Source organism: Pomacea canaliculata, linkage group LG4 (genome assembly GCF_003073045.1).
Source record: "Pomacea canaliculata isolate SZHN2017 linkage group LG4, ASM307304v1, whole genome shotgun sequence".
Taxonomy (NCBI): domain Eukaryota; kingdom Metazoa; phylum Mollusca; class Gastropoda; order Architaenioglossa; family Ampullariidae; genus Pomacea; species Pomacea canaliculata.
In genome coordinates, this window is record NC_037593.1 from 7914776 (window position 1) to 7939993 (window position 25218).

Below are 25218 nucleotides of genomic sequence, written 5' to 3' on the forward strand. Positions count from 1 at the left end.
GACGCTAGGCTGGACGTCGGAAAAGATTAGAGTAGGGCTGTGAAAAACAAAACGCCATGGCCATAATGTGACAAACTCCGACTACCCTGCCGATCAATAGCAGAAATGTGATTGTTTTTATACGGTCAGGCTGACTCTTGGTTAGGCCAATGAATTATCTGTTCTGGACGTTTTGTCTCACCGATTTCAGTCAGCCTGGCATCGGCATTGTCCGGACGAAGTGACAGCCGGAACTCCGCCCTACTGGTAAACATGCGGTATGGCTCGCTCGTGCCCTGCGTCGTCAGGTCGTCGATGAGAACGCCGATGTAGCCCTGCGTGCGGTCGATGATGAGAGGCGGTTTACCCAGCACCTTGCACGCAGCGTTGATGCCGGCCACGATCCCCTGAGGCAGCAAAGAGAAAGGCCATGAGGCTAAGTCTTCTGCTATATGGCCATCGTTTGGAAATGAGGTTATCTTGACTATATTAATATAACCAACTCTCTTTATATATATATATAAAACACGCACATTCATATAAGAATTTAGAGGAATGCTGGTTTCGGTTTTGTTAACATGTAATGGAGACTTTTAAAAAGAGTGAAGAAACAGGAAAGAGTGATGAAAGGAAGGAATGAAAAGAGAGGGGGAAGAGGAAAAAGTGGAACACACCTGGGCAGCAGCCTCTTCGTAGCCAGTAGTGCCGTTTATCTGGCCGGCGAAGAAAAGACTGTGAACAATCAGCGTTTCAAGAGAAGACTTCAACTGTCGCGGGTCCATATAGTCGTACTCTACACCATATCCTGCACAGAGCAATAGACTTGTACTACGCCTCTTGCCTTCGCAGGACAGAATTACAACCACCCAGATACTTATGCAAAACAGAGATTCTGCTTAACAAGTATCTGGAAGCTGAAATGAGCTAACCTAGCAGATAGGCAACAAATTGGCTGTTACAAAGATAGGAAATAACTGATATTAAGAAGCCTCCGTTCTGAAAGAGTTATGCCAATGACCATTTACCTGTCTGTAAGAGTGTGACATTCTCCAGTCCAGGCATAGATCGCACCAGTTTCACCTGATACTCCTCTGGCATTGTCATGGAAATGCCGTTGGGATAGACGACGTGAGTGTCGAGACCTGATTCGAGTGAAAGAACAGTTTACACATGCAGAAAGTGAAGCTGTGTGCTTGCTGATGTGAAATGGATGTCTGAAGAGTTTCAGGAATGTGCTGACCCTAACGCACTTAAACAATCAACATTTACAAAGAATCAAACTGTAGCAGTTTTAAAAGTGAGCCAGAAAAAAGGAAATTGCCATGATTTAATAGAAATAAAAATTAAATTCATACATTGGTGTTTGCTTAAAAACTTATTAGTTTGAAGCACATAAAAAAGGCGGTTATCGTTGAATAATACTCAGAACTCTGTGCACTTGTCCTGCAGAAAGGCATGCTATGAAGAAAATATACCTTCTGGTTCCAACCATACTTGATGTCTTCTTCCTTTGAACCTCAAGATCTTCGACTCAATAGAAGGGCAGTATCTAAAATTGAAAAAAAAAAAATCCAGTTAATCACATTATTATCAGTAGACTCGCAAAAGTGCACAATCAAATAAAATTTTAACAGCTGATGATCTCATGATCAACATGAACACAAAGATGTAATCTACACACGCCATTCTTCCTCGTCAAAAAATTCTTCTCGTTCTTTGTTTTATAAATATTTTTTGGTCGTGGTCTGCCCAATTTTCTCAACAAAAACTGTGCCTGTCGATTTTCATCTCCGCACAAACTGGTATAGCCTGAAGCCAGAAATGTCCATATGAACTAAGGGAGCTTACTTCAAACTGATGGGAGAACTACAGATCAGACAGATTACCTCGCCTGGAACAGGGATGCTTGAAGGATGTTCAGTTTGGGGCGAGGGGGAGCCGAGAAGATACTTAAAGTGCAGCAGTCTCTGCCTAAAGAGATGAGCGTTTACAAATAACATCCCATGATCAGAATACACTATCAGCTAAGCTGACTCCCTATCATCATTCGCAGTCGAGTTCTTATTTTTTCAGTCTTCATTCGACGAATGATGAAACCATTAGAAAAATGCCTTTCCCCCATCTCTCTCCCCACCCTCAAGCCTCGCCCACACAAAATACCTTCCTCATACCTTTCCTGTAATTTTCTTTTTAAAGTGTTGCTTAGACACCTCGCCAAAAGAAGTTTGGAATGACTCTACATTCATCAAAGCTCGTAGCCGCTATTTGCCTGCCTGTCCGAAAGTCTGGCATTTGGGTAAAATTGTGTTCATGATGTTTTCCTGACCCAGGGACGAGCAGGCGCCGACTGGCTGCCTGACTAGCGTGCCAACACTGCATTCTGTGGCCTCTTATCGTGTGTACCACGAGACCTGCCAGCTCTCAGCTCTGTGTGTGTGTGACTGTGGAACTGTGTGTGTGTGACTGTGTGGAAGTGTGTGTGACTGTGTGGAAGTGTGTGTGACTGTGTGGAACTGTGTGTGTGACTGTGTGGAAGTCTGTGTTTGTGACTGTGTGGAAGTGTATGTGTTTGACTGTGTGGAAGCAAGCGTGCTCGCTGCTGTCGTCCAGTCAGAGGCTCGACGATGTGGCAATAGCTCAAACTGTTATCTCATTCTGAGCTTGGAAGAAAAACGTTTTACGAATGGCCTTCACCCCGGCAGTTCACAGTCATCAAGTGGGTACAGCTTCTCCTCCTTCCCCAGTCTTCATTCCTCTCTACCTGTCTTGTCTTTCTTATCTCTCGCCACCTTAGTCGCTCCCTCTCTTCGTAACTGACGCACGCGCGTGTAATTACATGGATAAAAAAGAAGAATGGTAGAAGCTTTATTTTAGCCCCGACAAGAATGGAGAAAATGGAGGGAAAGGAACAACAAAAACAAATACATAAATAAAATGGAAAAGAAATGTAAAAAGCGCGGAAGACATGACTGCTATCGAGTTCTACCTGATACCTAGGTTAACATCTCGCCCACACGATCAAGCCTGTGTGGCAAGAACTATCTCGCAGATAAATATTTATGATCCCCCGCATGGGCACATTGCCTCTGAAGCCCTGCTTGACACCACACTTTAGAAAGCCTCATCTTTTCTTCGACTAATTTATTTACCATTACTTCATTTAAAGGCTACCAGCGGCAGATACTGTGAGTTAGCTAAGGTATTAGAGAGATATGCCTGTTAGCACAGGAGACGAGATCGGGGCAGACAGGAACGTGCCATCTTGGTTTCGGTCACAGGATAGTAACACACCTGGCGACAGGTGTGCCTGAGACTGAGCAGGGATGACTGTTCTGTTGGCAGGTGAGAGAGGATGCCCGTTACATTCTAGGACAACAGGGTGAAAGTACGCTTGTTAACCTATGAAGATTTCGTTAACCCTGTTGTGGTACATAGGGTCGCTTCAACCTAAACTTTCTATGACCCATTATTTTATTTTATTTTTTTTTTTACTTTTAAAACCAGAACGACATAAGACAGACAAATGATGAATACCAAATGGCTGTGCAACCAATGCCAGCAGTAAAAGTTAGACCTAATCAAGTGTTAGACCTAATCAGTGTGAAATAGTCAGCTGACATGCAGTGTTGTACAATACTATTTGGGTTTTGTATTACATTGTCCTATTATTTGAAAAAAAACATGATGTAATGAGGTGTTATTCCATTTTAATATACCATTTAATAATGAAGTCACACTGACTCATGGTGCTGTAAACATAAGGTTTTTCATGATACCAGAGAAGGGCTAAACAGGTCTCGCCCCTGTTTGACTTCTAGGCGCACACGCCATCACATACAAGCAAATCTGTTAGCACGTGCATTCGTGTTTAAACACCGTACCACACACTACCAGTGTCTCTATTTCCCACAGGCATCTAACTACACGGCCTTTAGTCACTGATGTGCTGATATCGAGAAGAATTAGCTGCTACAAGTTTCTGGGCTTTTAGTAAATCTCTCTCTCTGTCCCTGTGCTGACTATGGCAGTCAGCGATGCGTCGAACCACGTACCAGCAACAGCTGTGAGTCTGTCAGTCACTCCCCATCCCCACCCCTGTACTCACGCCTCGTCCTCCCTGCCGAGGGGCTCCAAACTCCTCGCATCAGTGGTCATGATATCTATGAGGATGTGCAGATGAACAAGTACAGTAGTAGGATCAAAGAAGGGATGGACGGAAAGAACAGGCAGAGGAAGAGGAAAATGAGAAGGGAAGGAATAGAGATCAATTTCACTTTATGTGCACTTGGAGCCTGCAAAGTCTGATATATTTAGACATCATTTTAAGGATTCATTACTACTATCACAAGAAACATGTTCCCGATAAATCTACGCGACTTTTATTTAATCAACCATATTAAAAACTACTTATTTACCGACAGATAACAGACGCGTGGGCACAACACTACAAGGATTCTTCCCACAGAACTGAACGACGCTTGAGAGCCTTGTAGATAAAAAGAACAAGATTGCAAACAGTCTCTGTTTTGTTGGACGCCAGGCGAGAGCGAGAAGGGCAGAGTGAAGAAGGAATAAGAGGCAAGGACAGATGATTACAGGAAGGAAGCAGTGTTACCAGTGCCGGAACCTAAAACCGTCCGTTATATAAATCTTCAGACACTTACACTCTGCAAAGCGGGAGTCTACAGCATAAAGTGTTTCCAATCATCATTAGGCTTCAAGAAAGGTACATGTTCTACATCAGGATGTCGCATCAACTGCGCATGCGCTAAGCAAAGCCCAAAAAATAAAAGAAAAAAATCAAACCATATATCTAAACGACTGGGATGGCTTCCAGAAGCGTTTATGTCTCATTTCCACATATAACAGCGCCCATAAGCTCAAAAGGTGACCAGACACTTCGGGTAAATGAAGAGGAGAGGTGGAAATGAGGCAGCTCAGCCAGAGCACGTGTGTTTAAATCATGTTGTATGCTCTTTTCCCGACCAAACTGTTCTCTCTCTACATACCCCCTTTCTGACTGTACTTCTTCGTTTGTTTGCGTGTGCCTAAAACGTGGGTGGGATGTGTGCGTGCGCGTGTATGCGTGTCTGTGTGAGAGGGGGGGGGGGGAATCTAGAATGATATTTATTCGATCATGTCCGCTTCAAAGAGTGAATCCACTGCTCATTGCTGGCCCATTAAAATAAGAATTACCACAGCTTCTGTGCGTATTACAGGCGCGGTTGTGTGTCTTTTTCTCTCTGTGCTTTTGTGCATGTGTGTGTGTGAGTCTAGGTTCGGGAGCTAACAGCCCTGAACAAAAATTTCGATTTTGCGCTGCATTTTATTTTCACCAGGCGGCGCTCTTCAATCGATGGCGGTCAGATGAGTGTCGATGCCAGCAGATGATGACAGATGTCAGCCAGTGACATTCGCACTCAAAGCCCATGCGAAAATCGATGACGTGAAGCGTACATCCCCAGCCCACACCCCAGGTTCCTGGCAACATTTGCAAGACGGGGATCCTCATAAGAGACAGATGGAGCAGAGTTCACCAAGTGGAGTAAAGCGGTAACTAAATAAATACCCAATCTGTGTGCAGCTGGTCGCAAACATAATAACAAAGACAAGATGGAGTTGGGAGAGGGAAAGAGGGAGGGAAGGAGAGACCACCCGCATAACTGTAGCTGAGCGCAAGTGTGGCTTCGAGGGCTGGTGGTTCGTTTACTCGAGTGGAGCAAAAGGCCACTGATTTCAGGATTTTCAACGGAGGCCTGTGTCTGGAAAAGACTTTATGTCCACCCAGCAGAAATGAGCACCTAATATATCAGGGAAGGTTAAAAAAACGGTTTAGAAAGAAGGTTGGGCTCCGCCTAGCACATGCCATGCCACAGACTTCTGTGATCTTAGACGGCGCCTTCCAATCGCTACTGACTGCCGAGGTCTACAGAGAGCACCTGGTGTCTTAGAGATGCATGCCCTGTGCACACGGTCAAATATTCTGTATTCTAAACTTCTGTATAACTCAAAAAACTAACCACCACATTTTTTTTGTATCGATTACAATTACAATTTTCGTCTTTCGAGTTATCAGGTGTTTACCATCGGGAAGGCTAATAATACTAATTCTTCTCCTGAATTTTTTTTTTAACTTCCCCATTCTTAATGTTTACTAGAAGTTTATAATCACAATAGCGATCTTTACATTCGTGTGTCTCAATAAAGGCAACTGATTGGCTAATGGACTAATTCCCCGCTTCCGCTTTAACCACCGGTGGATATGTACTGCGCCTGCGCTGAATAACTGACGAAACACCCTTATTCGTAGAGTTGTGTCTTGCCTCCTGAAGGATTTAATTTGGATGAAAGTGCGACGAGACCATTTATTCTTGCTGTTATGGAGAGTCCTGGGGTATTGCTCGTGACAGCTCGTTGATTGAAAAGCAACATTTATAAACAACAGTCACAAGTGTGATTTGTGTGGTACTGACAATGTTGGAATGTTGAATTACAGAAATTAGGTACTTGAACAGAGGTATCGGGTGCCATCCGATTGAACAGAGGAGTGGAGCAGACTGAAGTGAGGGAGTGGGGAGGTTGTGTCCCGTTATTGAACTGCCTTTAATGAACAGAGGACTAGAGATATTTTCGGTTACTACATTGATTACAATAACAGGCTTGTTAACCTGACTAACATTTGAAGCTTCCTTCAGTTTTAGGCAGGTCGCTGAAGACAACTGTTCTTATTTAAAAAAATGAAAACATAAAAAGAGTATCAGACTGGAAGAGTATCAGCAAGTTTCAAACCTCTACCAAACGCGGAGTCAAAGATGATCTGCACAACATCAGGAAGTCTAAGATGGTGAGTCCGCGAACAGTGGGTCACGGCTGGCGTGCTCTCTCTCTCTGTGCTCGTGCTGCACGTGCTGCAGTGTGTTTAAAAACAATGAAAGCGCGGCTGCAAGCCACCCCCACTCCCAAACAGCACATCTGTCAATGATCTCAGACTTCCATCGCACCGCGTGTTTTTGTTTTGCAAGGAGCTGGGGGTGTGGAGGGCGGGGGAATGAAGAGAATGCAAGTAGGGACAAGCAGCAGACTGTGGATGGTGGCTACCACCACTTCTCTACAGTGGCTACTGCTATTTTAAGGAGGTGGGAGACACGAGGGGGATGCCCAAACGGTGGAAAAATGTCGGTTCGTAGAGGACTTATTCCATCCCCAAACAGTTCACCACCCTAAACCCTCCCCCTCTCTCCACACCACAAACACCGCTACCACAATATCTTCAGTTCCTGCTGATGCGAAGAACTTGCTCAGTGAAAAATAAAAAAAAAAGACAATGTGGGGGAGGGTAGCAACAGGTAGCGCGCGCCTCTCGGAATGTGGGCAAGTGGCAGGTATCTGCTGACGTTGACTTAGGCATGTTATCGCGCTGGTGTGTGTGTGCGCGCGCATGCGTGTGTGTGTTTGAGGTGACTGCACACGTTCTGTTTCGTTCGCAGAGGTGCCTGAAACAAAACACTTCCTTTGTGGCGAAGAAAACAGAGAAGAAAGGGAGCCGAGTCTTGTGTGTGGTGTCCACTTAGGTTCTTGTTAACTGGATCCTGGGTGTTGTGGAGGATCCACTTGGCGGTTAGCACTTGTTTCAGCTGTATGAGCGGAATGAAGCTGTGCTTGGCGTCAGAGTCGTTTACCGAGTACTTATAGTTCACCACCTCGCTCTTTCTCCTCAGTTAAGTTCTTGCTTGGCTTTTAGTTTTTGTTTGGCCAATATGTTTCGCATGTTTTTGTTAGTTTTTTTCCAGGGCGTATGACTGTAAATCATCCATTGTCAGTTACACTAACTGGGCAACATCTTTTGTCAGCAACATCGTCTGATAACAAGGTCACTTGAAAGAATGGACAATGTGCCTGTCAATACTTCAAAATTTACAAAAGAAATGGACGAAAAGTCTACAAAACTTAACAAGTTACAGACCGTGGTTACAAATAAGTATTTAAATAACTTTATCACGTGACTAATATACCATTCTATGACTTTATTTATAACTCTCTGAGCGAAGTGCCACATACTCAATGGTTTCACATGTGGACATTTCATCTTTGTGTGTGAGCATCATCATGTCTAACCTTTCAGTCTCGGCAATCAGCACTAGCCATCTCTTGAAAAGGTTGGTCTACCTCAATTAAATATTCGGCAAGTAAAATTATTTTTCCCACATATGAGGCAGTAGTGATGTATAAAATATAGAAGGGTAAAATTATTATTTTGAATCAGTTTAGATAAATTTTTAAAATAACGATTTCCAAAACATAAACATCTGAGACTGAGTAAATTCAATGGTTGTTTGAAGTAACAGGCAATAAAAGTGTTAAGCCATGGGACACCGTCTAAAAGTTAATTTTTCCTGCCTTCCTATTGTGCCGACCGTAGCGCGCGCTCCTCACGTGAGCAACACAAGAAACGCTGTTAAAACCACGTCCCCCGGTGTGAGGACCAACATAAACTTGTTTACACACGTCAGCCAAACCCTAACCGCTAAACTATTTCGCTTCATTTCCCCCCCTTAAAACCTACAGGTGCTACAGGTGCTACAGGTGCAAACTTGTAGTGAAGACGCACAACTGTCGCGAGCTTAACGTGGCCTGACTTAATTATCTCGTTTGCTGCTAATACCATCTCTAGCCGCCGCTGTGTTTAATCTTGGGAACTAAAACACCTCCGTGTGTGTGTGCGCGCGTGTGTGTGCTTCTAACGACAAGGTGCCGTCTCCTGTTAATAACATCAAAGCTCAGTGGACGGACGTGAGACTGTAGCCAAGGGTATAATGAGGAAGCTGGAGGTAGCTTTAATCAGATATCTGTGAGCTAGCAAGCACATGTAGATACGCGCATTGGGGAGGTCTGCTTTTAAAACCCTGTCCTGAGCAAAACTGCTGCCACCCGTTTAACTCCGCACGCTTGGAGTGTTGAAAGCGAGAGTAAAGTGAGGGTGTGTGGATCTCTAACGAGATCGCCCGCGAACGTTTGATGAAAACCGACGGTTGTTTTGTTACAGACAGAGCTTAACTGATTAACTGAACTCTTTCAGTGCAGAGGTCTTCCTTCTTTCCCTCTCCTCACCCCCAAGACCCCTAAGCTGAACCTTTATCACTGATCAATGTGATGTTCTCTATCAGTAGCAGGAGGGGCTTGTTTTGATCAGAATGATCTACTTTGGGAATCAGAGTGAACGTGTTCAACCACTGGCCTCCCGTTTTACAGTTTCTCTCCCTTTGGTACGCTTTACCTCCCTTAGCAATACTTTCACAGTTAACTGACATATTCGCTCCTCCAATTCCTTCCTCTCCACTACCCACGATGTCCAAATCAACATGAGGAACAGCCGCGAATGTCACAAGCCCGCAGCAACTGTCTACGGCCACAATCTTTTGACAATGACACAGTATTAGCACCTGTTGGACTAAGTGCACGTGCTCTGCTTGTTCATGCCAAACAGAACGAAAAGCCCACCAGTAAATAATTTTATCATAAGATACGAGGAAAACTTGATCCAAACGCGTCGTGAAGTTCGTACAAAAGCAGAGATTATGGTCACAACAAATAGCAGATGCAGGTCCGTAGTTATGATACAAGGGTGTAACTGTCCCAGGGCAAAATGAGGAAATAGGAAGTCAAAGGAAAAGTGTTCTGTCTCCGTAGTTACGGAGCGACGTCGAAGCCACCCTCTCTCAAGCCGGATATTGCTTTATGTTTCTTTGCCCCAGGGCATCTTTGCCACCACTTCATAAACACGGCCCCAGGGATAAAGCAGCATCCAAGGGGTCTGGATACTGCTTTAAAACTAATAAGACAAAACGCTTGTCTTTTATTTCCCTATTTTACCGAAGGGCAACGACCTTACAATAAACCTAATCAGCCATCCAAGCAAAGTAATGAAAGTTATTCAGAATCGCCTCAGCACCAGGGCTGAGCAACTGCTAGCACTGCAGCCTGGCCTTAGACCAAGTAAGAGCAGACTGTCGCATCCTGATACAGAAATCAGCATCAGCGAGATCTTTATCGCGAGTTGGTCGACTTGAAAAAGGCTTTTGACAGACTGGCGCTATATAGCACGTGACGCGAACACTCAGCATCAAAGGGGGTAGTCTATAGTCCAAATCATCAAAGCTCTGTGAATGCAGTGCTGCTGGTTAACCAAACGCGTGTTTTCTTGTACACGACAATAAACGTACTTCAAGAGCGCCCCCTATCATCTGTACTGTTCAACAACTGTTTGGAGAACATCAGGCATGAGACACTCAACAGTCACCACAATTTCACGTGCGTTTGTGTAAGACATCAATATGATAGCAGGCATCAACAAGGAGCTGAAAGATTTGACTAAGAGGGTGGCGGACAGTCTGGACACGTACAGTATGGAGGCAAGCACTCACAACAGTAATGTCATCGTCATTGGCAACCGCAAAGCATAGATCTTCGTGATCCAGTAGCTCGCCATTGTCACTTCTGTCAAGGTATGACAGAGAACAGAGTACATGTGTTATGTATATGCCCTGTTTATGACATACTTGGATGATAAATATTGTAAAATATTGAAGGAGGGACCTTGTGTTCTGAGGCAATTATAAAACAGAATCAATGAGACAATAAGACAATTTGTACTTTTTATATTCTTGATGTTGGGAAAACGTTGTTGGACAATGAATTGCTGAGCTGTGTGGTAACGGACCAAGAGAAAATATCCAGTGGAAGGGTATGGTGTGTGAAGATGTGTAGGTGAATGAGTGCATAAGGAAGGCAGACACAGGATGATGTGTCAGGGTGGGTATAGAGGATGTGGTGGTGGTGGGAGGGAGGTAAAAAGTATTACAGTGGGTTTGGAGCTTTATAATCTTTTCTATTATGTCTTTGGTGTATAATTATATGTGTATATGAGTGTGTGAAAATACAGGTGAATTGTGAATGAAATTTGTATAGATTAGGGTATATAAGCCAGATTTGAATAAGACCCTGGCTATAGCAAATGTGCTTACAGCAATAAAAGATAAGTCTATTATTATTTGTTTTTATTATTATTTAATGAAGGCGCCTCTTCACGGTATGCTAAGTGGAGCCGAGGCTGTCTGGTTGTAACAGTCGCAAGCCGCGGTCAAGGCAGACAAGTCTGCACACATCTGGTGGCTTCGTGCACAAACAGTGCAACCAGCAGCTGTCCAACACATTTCCAGTTTGTTTTGATCGAAAGGCATTTGAAGGAAGGGCTTAAATTGTCTTTGATGATTCCTAAGACGCTGTGTATCTAATTATGGTTAAAACACGGCTGAAGGCACTTTTTTGGCTCTTTGATGAGCTGATAGGGTAATGAGATCGTAATGATTTGCACCTGGTGAAACTTTGCCATAGACGTTCTGCATGCAGTCATTTCGGGGAAAAAAGGTCTTGTTTAAAAATAAAGACTACAGGCAAGTAAGCGGTTGTAGAATCCACCTCTCTCCATCTCAGGCGTACGCGCCTTAAAAAAAAAAAAAAAAAAAAAAGCTTCTTTTCTACCTAACACTCAGTCGCTTACATTACCTGCAAACCTGCAAATAGGATTTAGAGATTCCAAACTGGAAGAGAAGACGTGGATAATAAAAGAGGGAAAGCGAAGCCCAGAATGACAGATCAATCGATTCGATATTGTTTTTCGCATAGCAGGTTCAAAGGTAAAGGGCAGGCTAAGTCAATTTAAAAGAGTAGCTGAGCGCAATCATTGCAAAATTGGTTTCAGTGTTTGTTTGTTTGTTTGTTTTTTGTTGTTTTTTTTTTGTTTTTGTTTTTGTTTTTGTTTTTTTTTTACTCTACGCTCATTCTTCATTTTATTCAATTCTAATATGCCTTGCCAAAAAGAATTATTATTATTATTTTTTTTTTTTATTTATTTATTTATTTTTTGTTAACTGCTAACAAGCAAAAGGAACACAGCGGCATCACCAGGAGAGTAAGAACGCCGACAATATTGTATCTCCTGAATCCAGTTCTGTGTCGAGGGTTAAAGTAGCTAGTGCTTAAAGGAATAACGATTCCATTATCAATGCTGAACGGACAGGAGAAGAAGGAAGGTATGAAGAAAAATGAGAAAGCTAATAAATAAATAAATAATTAATAAATAAAGGCAGACACAAAAATATAAAAAAGAGACGAGAGAGAGAAAGAAATGACACAAATAGAGAGGACGGACATCCAGTAGCGCTGTGTCTGTGATTTAACAATCTCCGGTAAGTAAAATATCTAAGCTCTACCAGTCTTTCCTCGGGCAGCTCTGAACGAAATATTTTATGGTTACACGCGGTGAAGGGCCCGCATACAAACCGTCGACGTGGGTTTATTTTTAGTGTCACTCTGTCTTCCTTTACAGCACTAACAAAACTTAAGCCAGTTACAAGAACCGATGTTTACTATCTTTAAACAATATGAGTAAAAGCTCCTTGCTACGTCCAAGTGAGGTGCACTGGAGATCCATCCATGCTGTGCTGAAATTTGTCAAGCAGACGAGGTATTTCTCACGAGCATGCAAGAAACACAACTCAACATTCTTTCGCGACTTTGACGGAGAGGGCGGGTGAGTGAAAAGACTACAAAGATGAGGAGGAGGATAAAAAATGACATGAAAAGAACGAAGACAAAAATTATGAAGGAAAGAAGAAATGAAATAAGAGGAGAACGAGAAATAGGAAGATAAACTGCCCTCGAAAAGACGACGAAGAACATACAGAGGAAAAGAAGGAAAGTAAAACAAAAGAAGACGAGAAAGACAAAGAGTAAAATGACCTGAAAACGACGACGAAGAACAAGGGAAGGGAGAAAGAAAAAAAATGGATGACGAAGGAATAAGACAAAGACGAAGAAGAAATGGAGAAAGTTAAAAAACAAAAGAAAACCAACGAAGTAGGGATACCCCACGAAGTAACAGAGAAATCTCTGCACAGACGTGCAGTCTGTTGTAGTCTGAGTCACATGGCCTCAGCATGGCCGACATTAAACTGTGTTCAGGGCCGCGAGTCTGGGGCCCCGGTGTGAAAACGTTTACCGCTTCTTCCTGTTAGTAAGGAGCCAGGAATTCTTGAGCACGTCCTCCATCAAGGAGAGAGCAACTGCCTCACGAGAAAGCGAGGTTAAAAAGGTCTGGCAGCTACTGCCGTCGCTGCTGCTTTATGTTGGCTTTTCTGGTTCGCAGGCAATCGGTTGTAGCCGCTGCTGTGGTGACGCCCCTTGTCACTAAAACGTTGCTGTAGTTACTTCCCCTTTAAATCACTCTGCGACATCCAGCCAGTTCCTCAATCTGAGATCGCACCAACACCGGAGGAGAAGGTCCCTCGGAGGTGATGTACTTCAAAATTACCTACAGACCTCAGCCAACTTCAGCACTGGTCCTAGACATGGTGACACAATGAGGTACGACAATAAGTGGGTCTCAAAACAAAAGAAATGCCTCTTTCTCAAATAAATAAAAAGTAAATGAGAGAATGTAAATAAAACTGCAGGTTCATAAAGACTGGACTCTGAGAAGAACTTACTTCAGGATGAAACATTTCTTGGTATTCTTGACAAAAATTTTGTCTATGATCACATGATTTAGAAAAAAATTCCAGCGCCTTGTTGTGTTCACATAACTTGAAACATCCCTCTTCCACCTGCCTTTTGCTTCTTTCTTTCTAGTCACCTTACTCCTCCCACACGGCTTTTCCCTAGTCTTTCTGCTAAGAAAAACATTTACCCCACCTCACCCCACCCCAACAAAGTCCTCACTTTCCACACGCACGCGGTGGAAACAGCTCAGGTGTGCCAGACCGGCGCGCGCTGCCTGCAGCTGGTGAGTCTTCTGTTTCCAAAAGTGTGCGAACACGTGGGTCACAGAATATCCTGCCTTCGGGATCGGGACTGGAGGGGATGAGAGGGAAAATGGGAGGAAGGTAGAAAAGCGTTTGGAGCCCTCCCGCCGTCCGAAAGACGATATGGCGCCGCTGAAATGTGGCGGTTAAAAAGAGGATGCGGTGAAAACAATTCGAAGTCAAGTGACGGTCAAGAGGTTCTGGCCCTACCCCACCTCTTTTCTGCCCTCCCCCGAGCCTCAACTGTTCGTCGCACTGTTGCTGAAGGAGAGAATGGGCTTCAGGAGATCTCGATAACATTTCTGGAGTAAGATGTTATTTATTTCTAAGCCTCGACCTCGAGCGGTACAGAATACCTCTCACCTGAGCCAGCAGGTAAAGGCACTGCACTGACACAGCGCTGAAGATTGATCTCCGGAGTGTTAAAGCGATCGTCTTGGCAAACTTCTCGGTCGGGCCGCTCAACACACCTTCTTGGACTCGGCGCAAGTGTTTGCCAACAGGAGACATGCGCTTCAACGGCGAGCAGTGTCGTCATCGACTGCTTCCCGCTAGGGTCAAGGTTGTGCAGCAAGACCAGAGACCACAGTTCTATGAAAAGGAAGTGACGTAAAGGATGGACTGAGAGAAGGGACTCTTAAAGCGAAATTTGGCGAAAATATCTGAAAGTTGTTAGTAATCTAAAGACATGCAATTAATTGTTCGAAATATTGTGACGATGCCAAAGAAGGTCCTCCGCGAGTCGCTGGTGATATAAATGCAACCAAAAAATCCTGTTACCAATGGGGAAATAAGCATTCTTAATTTCTCATGTGTATAATTATCGATACTTGACGAAATACTACTTTTCTTCAGTGGTCAGCCACCACTCAAACAAGCGAAGCAAAGCAAGAATTGTGGTTGCGAGTAACTAAAAGCAAGAGAACAAAACGCAAATTTTAGTCAGCACACATCTCTGGTCAGTGCAGACAATCTAAGAACTTCACTGTCGCCAGGACATTATTAAAAAATCCCTAAAATGTTGTTACTGGGGATGTTGAGTGAGGTAGCCTGGGCCTTTTTCTTTCTATAACTTTCCACCTCAAGCACCATTCACAGACACCCTCGCTCGCTCACTGGCATGCGAAAGGTGTTGGTGCACATTTCGGTTATGACGTCATGGATAAAAGCGGTAGACAAGACCAAAAACACTCAGCAGAGGCGTTTAAACAAATAAGCAAGATAAAATATCTAGATTATTACCACTTGGTTTCAAAGATGTGTATTAATCACTGCATCAGATACTAACCCTTTTACAACAAACATTCTAAATGTCGACAAAGCAAGTAGGCTATGGAAGAGAAATATTCACTGAGCGGATTTGCAGGAAGGAATGACACCTTGGTGCAATGGATTCTAGCCGCGCTACCTTGACCCACATGTAGTAACGTCCGTGACGTAACTGTCAACCGTACTACGTGACGTGACGGGCAGAGGCAACAGTGGTTTTTTCTTTTCTTGCGCATGCGTGGAGAAAACACATGTGGCCTTATCGCAGCAAGGCGCCGTGTCCCTTGCCGGTTGACTGGTCGTGATAGTCACGGCAATTAGCAAAAACGTTGCAGATTCCCACAGCTCTTTCACATGAAGTCTACTAGACAAGCTTCGTTATCTCCTAGCTGTCGGCACGCCTGCTCCGCAAGTGCACCTAACGATGGGGTCTGAGAGGCGGCACTACAAACCACTTCCCTGAGAACTCCGGACCTGTTCCTGCAAGATGATGGGCATCCCCGCCACGGCATCCTATTAGTCATGTCAAAACAAACGCGCACTTTGCGTTCACAGACAGTTAATTTGAACTTATAAACAACTTTTCTTATTCTAATTAAAGAGAAGTGTATGTGTGGTCCTTACAGCAGACCGTTCTCACAAACACTTAAAAAAAAAACCCCGAATAATTACAATAACACCTGCACCCTGAGGAGAACCATCTATAGACGCGATGTGTCCAGCCAAGAGCTGCGTCATACAACAAGAATGCCGTTATATATATATTTAAAAAAAAAAAACAACAGGACTGACACAACAGACAAGTCGAAACTTCTATCATACAAATTTTAAAACCGATATCATCTATAAAAATAAATAGTCTAACATTGTGAGCAAACACAACGGCACTGCAAGAAATGGATGTGCGCACCTGCAGACCACCTGATTCAATGTGCTGAAATAACACCCACATCTGAGCCCTAGAGACATCAAGGGACGCGACAAAAACACAAAAGGAGGGGAAGGATGGATAAAAGGAAGCGAAGGGGGCGGAAAGATGAAAAGATATGGAGGACGGGCGGAGGAGAGAGAGAAGCATTCTGCTATGAAATGCCAGAAAGCTTGTAAATAAGACAGTGCTCTTGGAATCCTAGGAATGATTTTTTGACTATAAGCCAATGCCAAACTCCTTCTGTCGAGACTTTGTCGACACCCTACTTTGGTCCGACAAACTGTTTTCCGTGTTTTCTCCCCATGCTTCCCAACTACTCGCATCTGCAGCTATTTCGTGTGTTTAAAAAAAGTCAGCACTACAAGGTTTGTTTTAAGCTAAATCAGAATCTTAGTGTTTCCTACTCAAAAACTAAATTCTCTAGCGCAGTTTGCCGGTTATCATTGATCACCTCAAAAATAAATAAACAAAAGAAAAGGTCGATGAGGAGCGGTTATCGCACTCGGCAGTAGGAGGCAGGGCCTCTTAGACAGGCAAGCCTGAGGTCTGTCGTCGACGAGAAACGCGAGAAGTGGCGCGGGCGTGCGCGAGGTCGATGAAGCAGTGCGTCTAAACTTTCTTTACATCCTACGGCGCTCGATAGCCGCCAATAATTCCATCAGCCTGTCTGCCGTAGGTTTTTCCCTTTTCTGCTGTCTCAGCTGTCTGCGGACCATCGACCCCATCGACCCGCCGCATCCGACCCCGATTGCAGCCTGCTGACCTCCTCTAGTTCCAACATCGGGGGTTTCCGACACGTGGCCCTGTTCTACAGCCTGCACATGGGGGTCGCCGGTGGCCCAGTGGCCTGCTTCACCTCAGTCACGCCTCGCACGGCCCAAGTGAAGGTGCAGTTCTCCAGTCACTAGCTTCACGCACGTTCTCGTGGAAATCTCGCCAGTAGAGAGGGAAAGCCATAGCAACGAATGGTCTAGTTATAACGTGGGCATTCCGAGAGAGAGAGACAAATAGAGAAAACTTTATGCTTAGTCTGTTTAACAGGATATTAACACATTGAGGCTACTTTAACATTTGACTACGAAGAAGTTTCAGATGTTGATGTTACTACACCAGTCTATCTCCAGAGATTTCAATATGTGTGTGTGTTGGGGGGAGGGACATTCACATTATCCTCCTAAATCCCGAATTCTTAAAGGCCAAAGGGTAAGCATAACTTTCCTCTCACTCCCGCAGTTCAATGAACCGGAGACAAACCGTTACGTCCCAAACTGAACGAGCACTAAACTGTTGGAGCTTGAGCCCGACTAAAAATAGCTTGCCACAGCTTTGCCCTGCTCTCTGTTGTACTTATTTACCATATTTATTCACACGTTTAGTGTATATTTATGCCTTATTGTTTTAATTATATGGTGTTAAGTAACTTAAATTTTCATTGATCTAATTTAGTAGTTTTTTATTGACGGTATTTGTTGTTTAATTATTAACTAGTTGTTATTATTATAACTATTATTAGCTATTACTGTTCATTTATTACAACTAACAACTAGTTTTGTAGATTGCGCTCAGTCGGTAGTTAAGTTTGTATTAGCAGTTTACTGGTTTTGTTTGATTAACTTATTTATTTACAGTTCTCATTTATTTCAGTGACTTTCAATGTTTTAAAATTATTCTCATCTACTGTCAAATATCGGCTAACAAATTAAAGATTAGCAGAAAGACTGAATAACAAATTTCAACAACCTTCATCTTAATGATTATCGTGCTACCCGGGAATTTATGGCGGTTAGTTCCAACCAGTGCACAAAGGTGAACTACCTTGTCACTCTGTACTCGCTTTTGCCCGCGATATATAGAGAAACTAAAGCATATCTCAAACAAAGCTGAAGTGTCACTTTTATTTTATTTGTGTGTTTGCTTACGTTGTATTTTTCTTTCCTTTCTTTCCAGTATTCCCCCCACCCCTCGCTCCCACACACCGTATCATTGTCAACAGGTGTAAGGAGTTTAGTTTTTCAGAGCCGAAAACACACGAGCGCTAACAGAAACAGCCATCTGATAACCACAGAACAAGTCATACAGTGTAGGTAAGGTAACAACACCCGAGGTGTGCACGCGCACATGGATCAGCCGCTAGCAAAGGGATCAGTGGATCCTTCACTTCTGGATGCGCCTTTAAGTCTGCAGCAAGACCTGCGGCACACGAGACTCCTTCAAGCATACGAACATCAATTTGCTCAAAAGACTTGACAGCTGTCTTACTGGGATGAATGTTTATTAAAACTGCCTCTTAAAATAAAACATTGTATGTATGTATGTGCGTGTATGGGGGGGGGAGGGAGTAGGAGTACAGCATTCTACTCAGATCCAAGCATAATAAAATGAATAAAATTTCCGAAGACATCAAATCCTCTACCTACAGTTCCTAAAAGAGGCAAAAAGATGCGAAAGAGTTATTCTGGGGGAAATAGCAAGATTAATCAGCTGCTGACCAAGGTTCATGCTTTTCAAGAGTCCTGTTTAAAAAAAAACAAACAAACAAACAAACAAACAAACAAAAAAAAAAAATACGGCAAATACAAAGAAAGGGCAACGAGCGAACAAAAAGGCTAAAAATAAAGGAAATGGTGATTGGATGAAGTGGGCAGAAATTCTGAAGAGGTAGGACCGTGGGCTGGAGAAGGGAAATCTCTTTGTTGCGGACGAGAGCAGCCAGATACCTTACCACTGGTTACATCTTTGACAAAAACCTCTAAAAGGAAGTTAAGTACCCTTAACTCTCTGCCACTGAGTGTCCTCGATGTGTCTGCACACATACAACTCACACTTACATCTAGAACACAATAGCGAAGCATATCCAACAAAGACGAGAGAGAGAGAACAGACCATATATTTGGTGCGTTGATAAAATAAATAAATAAAAACAAGATCCCAGACGCATACCAAAAAAACAATTTTTTCCATCATCGAATGCTGCTGTCATCATCTACGCTTGACATATTTCTTTGTTTATCTGTTTATCTAACTAAAAATTAAAGCAGGAAGGAAAACTCCCAAACAAGTTCCCCTGCACTTCCCCACTACCCTGCAGCACGCCTCACCTTCAAACCAAGGTACAGGCCCCGCGGCCAGCCTGGAGACTTCTGAGACTCAGGTTCATCGAGATAGGGTTTGTAGCTTGCCGCTCGTGACAGAAGCCGGCACTCAAGGGGCTAAAATTATGCACTTCCCTCCTAAATAGGTTTCTTCAAAGCTAAGCCCACTACTTAGCGCATCTATCAACCCGACAGGTGTTTCAACTTGACAGACGCCGATCACAAACACAGCGGTCGTCTGCTAAGAAAACTCGCTGCCTTCTCTCCGTCATCACAGCGATTATTCGCTCGCCAGGCCTCGTGCTCTTCCCTCCCCCTCTCTCTCTCCTCCACAATCCCTTTTTCCTACCAGACGCCGATGACTCAAAATTAACTGCTGAAGATTTCGAAACTACAGCAACAGCCTTAACGCGGGAAATCGTGAACAGGTAAAGGTGATGTTTAGAGGAAAGTGGGAAACATCAGGTTAAACTTTATCGTAAAGACAGTGTGTGCTCCTAGGGGGTAAGTAGCAACGTGTTTTGCAGATATATGCTACCAAGTCGCCGTATCATCAGGCTAGTTCTCTGGTTGTTGTACGCTTTCAGCATTTAAGAAATAAAGGCTAAATCACGGTGAATTGGTTTAGAGATGTGAACAAACATCCTATAGGCCTAAGATATGATGAGATCCGAATCCAAGACCTTCAATTCTCACTGTCTTGGTGACAAGGGATCTACCACTCCGCTACTGGGCGAAATGATGCATTGTGCTAATTTTCTGTGTGTGTGTGTGTGTGTGCAAACTGAATTATGAATTATGGGCCAGTACAATATCATTTTAGTTGTCTTAAATACAATTAAGAACATCTTTTAAATAACTTAAGATGATCTTCAGGATTTGTTCTCGGGATGTTTTGCGAGCGCTGTTTAGTCGAGTGAGACATACAGTGATTGACAGAACGCACCCTCATTTTCTCACAGCCCAGGCAGAATGCGTTCGATGAAGAACACACCATCGCCGTTCATTCTGCTGTAAACTGCACCAAAAAAGAAACAAACAGCTCATTGAAGAAATCTAGTAACTGTTAGTGAAAGAGTTTTCTTTACAAGGAAATGCATGCAGAGAGCCATAGTAGCTGTTCACGTGGGAAGTAAACAACAAAACAGATAATGACGAAGGCTCGCGCTATTCATCAACAAACCTTTCTCAACTACAGAATTTTTTACGCCTAGTAGTTTTCCACATAAGTTATATGCATTCAGTCAACATGAAGTATTAAATGTCCATTCACCTGCAATAACCTTCTTGTGGAGAAACGTAGAGGGATAGGGAGGGGGTGGGGAACGGTATTCTACTGCCGAGTAACTAAGTCTACATCACGATAAAGCAGTCGGCCCTGTAAAACAAAAGCTATATGTTGAGAAAAACAAATAGCTTGTCTGAGACGAGATTTGAACTGGGGACAGCCAACCCTCACTGTCTTGGTGACAGGCGCTATTCGTATTGTCACCGGGGCCCCCACAGAGGGAGAGCGATGGAAACAGAATCAGAGTGAGAAACAAAGAAAGCCCGAGACAGAAGGAATGAGAGAGAAGAGCACAGAAATCCAACCCCCAAAAGTTTCACTTCTCTCCCCGCATCCTGCCTCATTCTCATCGCTACTTTCCTCCTCCTCGTCTCTGGAAGACGAATCAAGAAGATCCCTGGCGGGCGACAGCAAGCACCGACACTTGCGTTCTTCCCTCAGCGCCTGCGGTTGGCTGGCTGTGCGCGATCAGGGTCCGACCAAGGCGTAAGAGTCGAGCGCTCGTCAAAAGTTAACCCTCGATCCCCAACAGAAGCTGGTGGTCTGCAGCTCCTACCGGATGCAGCATCGCACGATTCTTTCAACGTGATTGCAGCTGCAACGCCGCGCTGTGACGTGTTCATCTTGCCTGCTTCTGCGACGGTGTAAACAAGCCAACAACAAATAAAAACAAGCGAAATAGTCTTTCTCTGGTGCTGACGACTGGTTAACAAAGTTGTCTATCTGAAAAGACACTGTGTGCAACGTGTAGTAGTGTCGTAGACTTTAAAAAAAAAAGAGGGGGGAGGTAAATAAAACCTGAACATCAAAATGCGAACTACTTCGTTTGAACGGGGCTCTTCCTCGGGGTCTTCAGGCACCATGAAAGGCCAGCAACCCAGAGACTGGACTCCCGAGAGAGCCTAGTCGCCGTAGGTCGTGATGTGTTTGTCGTGACAGCCAGCCGCGTGCTAACCGCGTGACGGCGTGCTGGGATGTGCGGCTAGAGGCAGACTCCAGCCAGGTGTGCGTTTATTTCAATCGCAACGAGGACCACGCCGTCAGCAACGTTGGAAAACAAATTCCCTTTCCCTGCTTCACCAGCTTGTATACTACAGACTTGAAGCAGCTCGAGTATCATAAGGACGCTGGTAAGTAACTGGTTCATTCTATCGTTCGCGCGTGATCTTCTGTGTGCGTGCGTGTGCGCGTGCGAGCACAACAACAAGCGATGGAAAACTAGAGTTTGTTGTCTCAGGTTGTGCGGTGCTCCCTACCAGCCTCGAAACTTCACAATGAATTCTTAGTCTTTGCTGTTGAGCATGGGTCTGGAGGAACCACAGCAATTTGTAGATGTAAACAGGGGCACAGGCCCCCACTTGACGTCAGCTGCCTCACGTCCTACACAGGAATCTTACCTTTCGCACAGGTATCTGCTTTTAAGGTACACGATGCCCGGGCCTGATGGTGCTAAAAATGTACACAGCAGTGACTGATGATGGCGAGGTTCGTGTGATGAAATTCCAGTTATCTATCACAGACGGTGTGTGCAGCACGATGGCTCACTTGATATGCCGCACCTCTAGCCATCGGCAAGCGAGTATTTCAGTTTAGCCAGTGTGCAGGAGACCTCGGCATGTGTACAGCGAGTTCATGACCAAGCCATGTTTACTACAGAGAAAAGGAGCGAGGTGGGGGATGAAATAAATGTTGAATAAACTGAGGAAAACATGTTTACGAGAATAATCTCTCTCGCACACACACACACGCCTACACACACACGTGATTACATTGAGGTTAATATTAGCAAAGAGAAAAAAAGAGAAACGATAACAAAGTGACAGTAGTGTTTCCATGTTATGTACATATTTCACACTAGAGCAGAAGACAAGTGTAATTGTGTACTGTGTACTGTGCTATGTAAGACACGCACACCACCTTCCTCTGTACTACAAAAAGAAAACCTTTCGGGGGGGGGGGGAGCAAATTAACTATCACTTGATCTTAAAGTGCACTGGCAGTTCACACATATTCACTCCTGACGTGAACGATATCACGGTAAGTGCAGTCCTTGAGACTGTCAGGATGGAAATCCATTCACTGACTACTAGGGCGGGTAATTATGGAACTGAGATATGGTTACCCCAGGGTTAGGTGTGAAGTGGAAGCGATGTGCAGACAGACCACAGTATTGTACACAGGTCACAGAAATCGCACACTACGACTGTATGTAGTGAGCGGATGGATCATAGCAACCACAAGACTGAAAACCGCTCCCCATTTCACCTAGAAACACGAAAAGTGACAACGATAACTGAGAGATGTATTCCGTTTGCCAGGTAACCGGTTCATGACCATGTCATCGCCCTTTTCTTTGACATAACAGGTTCGGACTCGAAGAACGTAGTTATATATCATGGAAAAGAAGTTATTTAACAAACAGGCATTGCCACAAGGAGAAAAGGAGCAGCAGTGGAATGTGAACAAGCACACAGTCCGTTGATGTTTCGCAAACCGTGATGATTATCTATGAAGGTGCTGTGATTTTTACACAAGGTCGGTGAGCTTTACAGGGTGGGTGGAGAGATGCGAGAGAGGTCCAATGTTTTGTTTTCTTTTTTCATTAGGTCGATTTTCTTTGAATCTCAAAAAATATTCAATCCAGTGCAGCTGACTGAAAGAAGCATTTAGAGAAAAGTGATTACAATGTTATAACGGACTAGGTTGTTCAGTCTGACCCCTGTATCAGCCAGAAGGTACTAAGAATTCGATTACAATCATAACTGTATATAATATGTAATGTGAACAACTCCTTTCCTCGCCTTTCTTATCACATGACTGCTATTCATTTACAGCCCCTATAAGCGATCTGCGCACAAAATACAGCAGTTTGGGCCAAAATCAAACGGTCAGCATGCCGTCAATATCCAAGTATAACTACATGACTATCACCATCGATAACTTCATTCAAATTCATTCAAAGACTTCACCTCTGTCATTTTTTTTAGAAAAATGGTAAATTAAGTTTGCATTAGAACAGCTTGAGGAGGTAGTCAGGTGAGTGGTCAGAGTACCGGTGTCCCAGACTGTAGATAAACATCCCTGGTCAGTTCCATACCCGTGTGGCGCCGCATCCTTCCCTCAGTTGACCCCGCTGTTAAACGGATACCCGGTCCCTTAAGATGATTGGAGAAAAGTCGAGGACGAGGAGATGGCAGCACCTAAACACTTCACCATCGACCGAAATATTAACAAACTACCTTTAACCCATCCTTTAATGCGACCACAGTACTTTAGAATTCTCACCAACACATTCACCAACAGATTAGTCCCACGAATCTCTATACGAGGACTGATCGGTGTCACATTAATCTGAATGTGAACACATTAATTCGACAGAACTCTGCAGTTAATCTGTAGCTGATGGGATTATTTATGTACGCGAATAGGTTAGTCTGGCAATATTTTGCACTTGCACTAATTAGTCCCACGTAATAATGAACGCGAACATTTTAGTCCAACATAATTTTGAATATCAACAGGTTCAGTCAATCAAACAAATGAACATTTTTCGTGTGTGCTCCCTCTGTCGGTTCTGCGTTTGTTCTGGCCACTAATCAGTCAGAAATCTCAATTCTTGTCAGAGGGTAGGCAAGCGGCTGGTTTCTGTTTAAAGTATTTCTTGTATTATACCTATCTTGACGATCTAAAACGTCAGTTACGGTGCAAAACCTAATCAAGAGGTTAAAGAAGTTGTCGACCCCGTATTCCCCTCACCAAACAGACCCTAGGATGCGGATAAATGAATTTTGAAACTGCCACTTTGACCTCGTCAAGACTGATTGGGTCCTAGCACGGTGTGCACAGAAGGCACCAACAAGCATGCCGTGGAAATAATTAGCGTTGATAACCATACCGACTACAGATTCCACAAAAAAATACACAAAACCCCCTAACGGCTGTCAGCAATTTTCCACCTGCTTCTCATCGCCTCAAATTTAACTGATCATGTTGTGAAGGTAGTAAGGTGTCTCACCAGTGCACGTACTTCGAGGTTGATGGGACAAGGATGTGAGTGGAATGAAGCGGTCTCAGGCCCTAGCTGACACAATATTGCGCAGTTTGTGCACGCGCCATGCGGTGCCTGCTGTTACAAGAGTAAAAAATGTTGGGTTGAAAGATGCTCGCCAGTCGACACGTGTACAAAGTGGGCCAACAACACCGGGCGACACCGAGGGCGCACGTGAGGCAGCAGCACTTTAGGTCTTCACAGTCGCACGATCGTCAGTCGTGTTCACCGGTGTACGGCTGTTGGAGGCCAGTAGCTGGACTGTTTACCGCCTGCAGTGCATGGTGGGGTGAGGCATGCAGGTGGGAACAGAGCCAGACCCTGATTTTTTCCCCACATAGCAAAGCCACCCACCCCCTCCACCACCCGCCTACAACACGCGCGCGCGCACACACACAGCCGAACAAATGCATGTTGTGTGCAGGTCACTATACACTCACAGAGAATTCCCTTTTTTCTTTCAAACTGCGCTGTCTGCTCGATACCACTGTTACATCGCACTGCTACATTATTCCAACTCATGCGATCCACTACGATAGCGATGTCAGTCTCTGAGTGCCGGACATCATGTGTTAGATGACTGGCTCAAAGACTAACCATAACCTCGTTATTCCCTCAGGTATCTGCTGCACTAGTTTGCTTTGAAAGGTAGACATTCTCCCCGTCTCTACTCGATAGGTTAAAAAAAGGTATCCGTTCTCCTAACTGCTTCTATTCGACACACCTGTTTGCTGCTGCTGTTTGGCAGATAA

At 44.1% G+C, this 25218-nt stretch overlaps 2 protein-coding genes across 3 annotated transcripts in view; one reads left to right on the forward strand and one right to left on the reverse strand.

Annotated features, from left to right (window-relative positions):
* LOC112562310 (protein MTO1 homolog, mitochondrial-like) overlaps positions 1 to 25218 on the reverse strand; it is a 70804-nt gene that overhangs the window by 2411 nt on the left and 43175 nt on the right. For both annotated transcript variants that reach the window (XM_025235488.1, XM_025235489.1), the window contains exons 9-12: positions 1455 to 1528; positions 1005 to 1121; positions 654 to 784; positions 182 to 386 (exon numbers count right to left, since the gene is read on the reverse strand). In XM_025235488.1, coding sequence (XP_025091273.1) covers positions 182 to 386; positions 654 to 784; positions 1005 to 1121; positions 1455 to 1528 — 527 coding nt within the window. The remainder of the gene's footprint in view (positions 1 to 181; positions 387 to 653; positions 785 to 1004; positions 1122 to 1454; positions 1529 to 25218) is intronic.
* LOC112562311 (5-hydroxytryptamine receptor 4-like) overlaps positions 20457 to 25218 on the forward strand; it is a 30883-nt gene continuing 26121 nt past the window's right edge. Inside the window, exon 1 of the mRNA XM_025235490.1 lies at positions 20457 to 21548. The gene's annotated coding sequence lies outside the window, so the exon portion shown is untranslated. The remainder of the gene's footprint in view (positions 21549 to 25218) is intronic.